The sequence below is a fragment of the Adelges cooleyi genome, unplaced genomic scaffold (assembly GCF_023614345.1).
Source record: "Adelges cooleyi isolate 19-005CV unplaced genomic scaffold, UGA_ACOO_1.1 ACOO_flye_CR_arks_rails_tigmint_CR_PRNA_307, whole genome shotgun sequence".
NCBI classification, from domain to species: domain Eukaryota; kingdom Metazoa; phylum Arthropoda; class Insecta; order Hemiptera; family Adelgidae; genus Adelges; species Adelges cooleyi.
This window is the reverse complement of record NW_026095978.1, coordinates 40,547-47,364: the sequence shown is the minus strand read 5'-3', so window position 1 is coordinate 47,364 and position 6,818 is coordinate 40,547. Positions and strand designations below refer to the sequence as shown.

Below are 6,818 nucleotides of genomic sequence, written 5' to 3'. Positions count from 1 at the left end.
GATTGACTAAATTTAATTGAAGTAACTCTAAATTGGCAGCCATTTCGTGAGAAATGATAACATGAGCTGTTTATAAAAATACACTACTACAAAAAAAAAAAAAAAAACGAGCCAAACCTAACAGTATACAGAATTGAAGTATTTTTAATGAGATAACAGGAAAACCAAGCAAATATAAAAATAAAATAAATAAGACTACAAATAAAGGTGGTATTCTTATTGAATCTAAAACTGAAATTTGTAATGAATTAAATGACTAATGTAGTTTAAAGATATTAATAATAACAAAGACAGTATATATTTTCTTAATCCAATTATTATTATTTTTATTACACATAATATAGTAAAATAACAAGACATAGGACATGTGTTATTTGGTCCACTATATTTTTGCAAAAATTATTGGTAGACATGACGTAAAACAGAAATTAGCGTACAATATTATGTACATAAAAATGTATTATGTGGAATACGTTATTGAAAAAATCCACCAACCGTTTTTTCCCGGTCAGCTTAATTATATGTATATATTTTAGGTATAACGAAAAAGTGACAATAATAAGGTAAATAATAATATTATTTTACGGAACTAATATAGAGATTTCGGGAGGTGTGGGTAGATTTTGTGGATGTCCACGTTGTAACAGTTCCTCGAGTGATTCTCCTGGTTGGTCATCTGCGTTTATTTTTGACCATGTGGCACCGAATTTCCTGTATCTTATTTGGGTGTCATTTTTATCCTTAAAGATACATGTACGGCTAGTTGACTCAATCCTGACTTCTTTTATGTATAATTCTGGAGATTGGGTACTCAAGTACAATCCTAGCAAACGACAATTTGGTAGTAAAGAGGCCTGATCATTTACACGCTGCACAGATTCACCTAAAAAAATTTTTTTTTATTATGCTAATATAAACTTACTAGTTTACTACTTTTCTCTGTGGTGCAGGACAAAACTATTTTATTTGTTAATACGAAGTCATATAAAAATAATACACTAAGCATAGTATCCGTATTGTACTGTCATGATATTTGTATAAAATGAAAGTACGTGTTAGTAGTTTAAATTGATTTGGTTAATAGTTAATAATTAAAATCAGTTGTATACTTGTTCCTTTTAAATAACTTAAAAAACGTATGTATATATGTGGGGCGACATTCCAAAACGTACTATTTCCAAAATTAACAAAATTGAGTTTTATATTCATTCTTACTGGATAAAATGCGGGAAATCGAATGCTGCCATCAGATTTTACCTAAACGTACCATTTCCTTTGTTAAAATCAATTTAAATTTCATGAATGACGTCAAAACGCACTATTTCCCATATTAAATAGTTGATCCATTTGAAAAAATGAAGCAAAACGTACTAATTCCTCAAATTTTTACAAAACGTACTATTTCCAAAGTACACCATAGTGCACTATTTCCCGTAGTACGAAGATAGGGAATTAAATTGAATTAAATACATAACGTACTATTTCCATTGGTTTTAAATTTGTATAAAATCTTTTTTTAGTTATATTATTATTACATTTAACTATAGATAAATATTGTGCGGATTTTTTTTTTTTTTTGTTTATTTTATCAGCTGACAATAAAATCATCATGTCTCTAACTTCATTATTATTGATAAAAAATTGAGCCAAAACTACAGTATTGTGTATTATCACATAATTCCACCACATTACAATGCAAACAACAGATTTTTCTTTCTTTTCTCCGATGTGCTTGTATACTTGTGTCAAAGGTTATATTATATTTTATTAATTTTTTTATGTTTCTAAGTAATGGACTATTACAATTTACTATTTGTGATAAACTATAATATAACCATATATTTTGTTACTATTTTATTAGTTTTTAAGAGTTGCTACATAATGGACTATTACAATTTACTATTTGTGATAGTCCATTACTTAGGAACTCTTAAAAATTAATAAAATAGTGACAAAATATATGGTTATATTATAATTTATCACAAATAGTAAATTGTAATAGTTCATTACTTAGGAACTCTTAAAAACTAATAAAATAGTAACAAAATATAATATAATATAACCTTTGACACAAGTCATTAGTATGATTAATTTTTTATGTTCCTAAGTAATGGACAATTACAATTTACTATTTGTGATAAATTATAATATAACCATATATTTTGTTACTATTTTATTAGTTTTTAAGAGTTCCTAAGTAATGGACAATTACAATTTACTATTTGTGATAAACTATAATATAACCACATATTTTGTTACTATTTTATTAATTTGTTATCTATCAAACAATAGTTTAATATTGTTTGTCTAATTTATGTGTTATTGTTTTATTAACTCTTTTAATTTATACATTATTAATAAACAATACATCTGAATACAATTAATACATTTTTATTTATTATGTTTAGCTAACATTTAAGGAATATATTACTGCCCAAGAATATCAACAGTTGAGGTTGGATTTTGTTAAAATTAGTATATATTTGTACTATTCATAAATTATTAAAAAATACTATTTATTTTTGATAATTTTTAAAAATGAGAATAAAATAAAAATAAATTAATATGGGATAGTATACTTTCCTAAGCAAAACGCACTAATTCCGGAAATAGTACGTTTTGACAATAAAGATGCAAAACGTACTATTTCCTCAAATTATATCAAAACGTACTATTGGATGGAAATAGTACGTTTTGGCACAATCAATAAATTTAAATATTTAATTTAAACCATTAAACTAAAATATTACTTATGGGAAATAATAAAATCATGTTTATTTAAATATTATGCATTTTTTGGTATAATAACCATATCTCTATGATAGTTCAATCGTTCAAAACAAAAAACCATCAATACTGAAAAAAGTGAAAAATGGAAATAGTACGTTTTGGAATGTCACCCCACATATATAAATATATTATTAGTGTTCAAAACCCATACAACTCCATTAAAATATTTACCCAATAAACGACGTATCATTAGATTTCTTAAAGCTGGAACGACAAATTTTCTTGTCTCGTTTGCAACTTCTTTCAAAGTTCCAAAACCTATAAAAATAGTTATTAAATGACCGTGTTGCGAAGAAATAATAAAAACAAAAAATATATTAGTCGCTCTTTATACATAATTATTGCATTACATTTCATAGCATTGTGAAATAAATAACTTTTTTTACAACCACTTGTTAGTGTTAAAACTCAACAAACATATTCTTTTTATTAAAGTCCCTAAGAATTTATTACATATTAACACTGTGACCACACTCAACAAAAAGTTGAACTTATTAAAATCGTTATCTGACATAGAAAATTTGTATAAATTAAATGAAGTTGAATTATTAACTCTAATCAAGCTTTTAAGACTATTTATGAATATCAAACAAATGGTAATTACTAGTAGTATAAGTATATTTCACTCTATATCCTGTAACAAACACATTAAACATCAAATCATTATGCAGAATATAAAACCCTCTTAATATATTTTATACATAACATTCACTCTATAGCTGAGGTTAATTCAATCAATATTAATTAATGCAAAATGGTATTGTATAAATTTAAATTTATATCATATAACTATGTTTAAATTTTACTTAGAATAATTCTTAAAAGCTTAACAATAAAGCATGTATAGCTTGGTGACTTGATGTTATTAATCCAGTTTTTCTTTAAAACTACAAAAATAATTTACTCTTTTTTTTTTATATTTACCTATTAGTGGTACACCTATAATTCGTATCATATGATCGAGAAATAAATTGGCTTCTGAAATTTAAAACAAAATATATTATAATATACTTACATATTTTTTATGATTGAAACCGTGTGTCATATTGGTATAGGTATTTTTTCAATAGGTACATATGATTAGTCTCAAAGTATTTGTAAATATGAAATATGAAATATTAAAAGTGGTTTTTACTTTGCGTTTGATTTAAATGAAGATCTGTTTGACCTGAAACTTAAACAAAAATCTTGTTTGCATAAAGAATATCAAACAACTGTTGCATAACATAGAGAAAATAATTGGCTTCTAGATTTTAAAACAAAACACATTTTAATGTACCTACATATTTTTTTATGAATGAAACCGATATGTCATTTATATTGATATGTGTCAATATATACATAAGATTATTCTCAAAGTATTTAGAAATAATAAATATAAAAATGGATTTTTACTTTGCGATGGCTGCGGATCTGAAATTAAACAAAAATCTTGTTTGCATAAAGAATATCAAACAACTGTGTGGAAACGCTTCCATAAAGTGTAATGAAAATTATTACCCGCTACATGGGATAAAATATCTCTTGCTTCTGAAATGAACAACACATAAATTAATGATATTTCATTTAATTTACTATTCTATTATGATCAGGAAGACAAATTTCGAAGTAGAAAAAACATGTTTATTAAAAACTCGAAAGAAATATGCTCCACTGTATTTTTAATACGACGAGTCTCTTTGGAAAATCCAATAGGAATGAAATATTGGAAATATTTTCATAAAATTTAACAAGAACTATTACCCGGTACAGCGATCAAAAAATTAATTTTGCCTGAAATTTACATTACATAAATTAATGATATTGGATTTGATTTGCTATGCTAAATTATTACTACATTGTATAATTATTAGAGCTGAGACCTCGAATCGAATTTTTCTATTATTCGAATTATTCGAATTATTCGAATAATCGAATAATACTATTCGTATGAAAATAATTCAAAAAATTCGAATAGTAATCAAATAATTCGAATATTCGGATTTTCGAATATTTTGTCAAATTTATGTTTTTTTGTAATTTATTATAAATCTATATAAATTGTTAAAATCGTATTTTTTTGTAATAAGTAATAATATTTATTTTGTCAAAAGATGAATTCGTTATAATTAAATTTATTTTGTTAAAAAATTATTAAAAATAGATCAAGGACACCTTGGTTATCTCTTAATTATTTTTTTTTTAATCTAATTAATCCTGCAAAGAAAATGATAAAATATTCTAATTTTCGAAAAATCAGATCGAATATTCGAATAACCCAGCGAATATTCGAATTTTTTTTATTCGAATAGCCCACCACTAATAATTATAAATTAGAAGACGAAGGTCAAAGTAGAAAAAAAATGATATTAAATAGACTAGGGAACAATGAAACCCTTATGAAATGAACCCTTATGAAATGTAATGGCTGAGTTGATGCAGTATTTTTTCATAAAGCTACTATTTAGATTTCGATGAAAAATATAATAATTATAACACTCGTCATTTGCATAAAGAGAAACGTGAGATGCAGTTTTTATAAGATTTTCAAATAATTCTTTTCTACTCTTGCCTTGATGTTTTGTATTATTATTATAAATATGATTACAGAAATTCTCGTAAGTATATTGATTATTGATATCATCAACCATTTCCTCAATAACAACCTCCAAACCATCTAGAATAAACAAATGAAGATTTAGGCTATACTAAAATAATAAAATCAAATCAAATTAGGTACAATACAAATGTTTAGAATAATATTAAACCCGACTTTGAGCAGTAGCCATTTAAGATCACTTTTCTCCTTTGATTAGATTACTAAAAATCGCTAATTTATAAATTATAATACACTATTATGCTCTGTACACTGTTCTACATATCTGGTACATCTTTCTTAACTATTAATAAAAACTAAAATTTTTATTTACTTGACAGTTAGATAGATATAACAAAGCTTCTATGTATTATATTAGTATATTATTATAAATTTAATATCTTACTTATTCTATATCCACCATCTAAATCGACTAAGCCATTATCAAAATAAGCAATTCTGAAGAATTCAGCTGAGATACATAATTTAAAACATTAGTATAAAAACAGTGGATTTTGAAAACTTAAAAATCATTTGTTTATAATATAAAATTATTACTGACTTGAACTCAAAACATTATCCATATAATCCGACTCTGTGAAAAAGTGAAATATTAAATTTTTTCAAATTTTAACTACCTTAAGTTGATAATAGTGAAAATAAAATAGTTACCATCATCTGCCAAAACACCCGCAAGGAATAGAAAAGATATTAATAAACTGAAGAGTTTCATTATTATCTGCGAATAATAATAAATAAAAAAAACATTTTATATTAGTCATAGTTGCCTTTTGTGCTGATATTTGAAGGTTGGGTTAGGTATATTTTGCAAGGCAGTTTCAATATGATAAATATTTCCTAGACCGTTAAACGGATTGTAATGTAAAGGAAGGTAGAAATCTACCTCGAAAGGTACTTGATTTGGCCAAAATTACAGTTATTTCACCATATTGAGGATAGACAAAGAAAAAACAGGGGCCTTATTATGAAACCGTACGGAACGATTCCGTATACGGAATTAACGTTTTCGTATACGGAATTAACAATTCCCCACACGGAATTCCGTATACGGAATTATTCGTATGAACCGTCCTCCGTAGAAAAAAAGCGTTGGCGTACGGAATTATTTTGTATATTCCGTACGAAATTATTACGGATGGTCTCCACCGTCCGGAATAATTTCGTATACCAATATAACAATTTTATACATTCATTATATTATAATTATTAAAATAATAAAAATAATAATTATTATAATTGTTATCGTTGTCAGTATCATCATTATCATTATTATCATTACTAGTATTATTATAATTATAATTATGATTATCGTTATCATCATAATTGTTATCTTTATCATTATTTTTATCGTTATCAGTATAAGTATTATTATTATAATTATTAAAATAATACTAATAGAATTAATAATTATTATAATTGTTATCATTATCAA

At 24.9% G+C, this 6,818-nt stretch overlaps 1 protein-coding gene across 3 annotated transcripts; it reads right to left on the bottom strand.

Moving 5' to 3' along the window:
* Positions 1–382: 382 nt before the first annotated feature.
* Positions 383–6,099, bottom strand: LOC126839691 (uncharacterized). Of its 3 annotated transcripts, none has more exons than XM_050575098.1 (12): positions 6,038–6,099; positions 5,928–5,960; positions 5,772–5,837; positions 5,378–5,446; positions 4,534–4,563; positions 4,291–4,320; positions 4,186–4,203; positions 3,926–3,964; positions 3,715–3,768; positions 3,395–3,424; positions 2,962–3,048; positions 383–883 (listed from the first exon to the last, which is right to left on the bottom strand). In XM_050575098.1, exons 1-12 carry the CDS (start codon positions 6,096–6,098, stop codon positions 582–584), a joined length of 819 nt encoding a protein of 272 aa, XP_050431055.1. In that variant the 5' UTR covers position 6,099; the 3' UTR covers positions 383–581. The 3 variants fall into 3 exon arrangements, with proteins under 3 accessions (XP_050431055.1, XP_050431056.1, XP_050431057.1); XM_050575099.1 differs by having other exon boundaries at positions 3,926–3,958; XM_050575100.1 differs by lacking the exon at positions 4,186–4,203.
* Between the last annotated feature and the right edge of the window lie 719 nt (positions 6,100–6,818).

Bases quoted from the DNA above. Each gene is read 5' to 3' on its own strand.
- LOC126839691 (XM_050575098.1), bottom strand. From the start codon at position 6,098: ATGAAACTCTTCAGTTTATTAATATCTTTTCTATTCCTTGCGGGTGTT. The intron at 3,049-3,394 runs GTAATTACCATT...CTATTTTTATAG, and splicing joins GAAATATACTTATACTACTA to GTTTTGGAACTTTGAAAGAA. The intron at 884-2,961 runs GTAAATATTTTA...AAATTTTTTTAG, and splicing joins AATGATACGTCGTTTATTGG to GTGAATCTGTGCAGCGTGTA.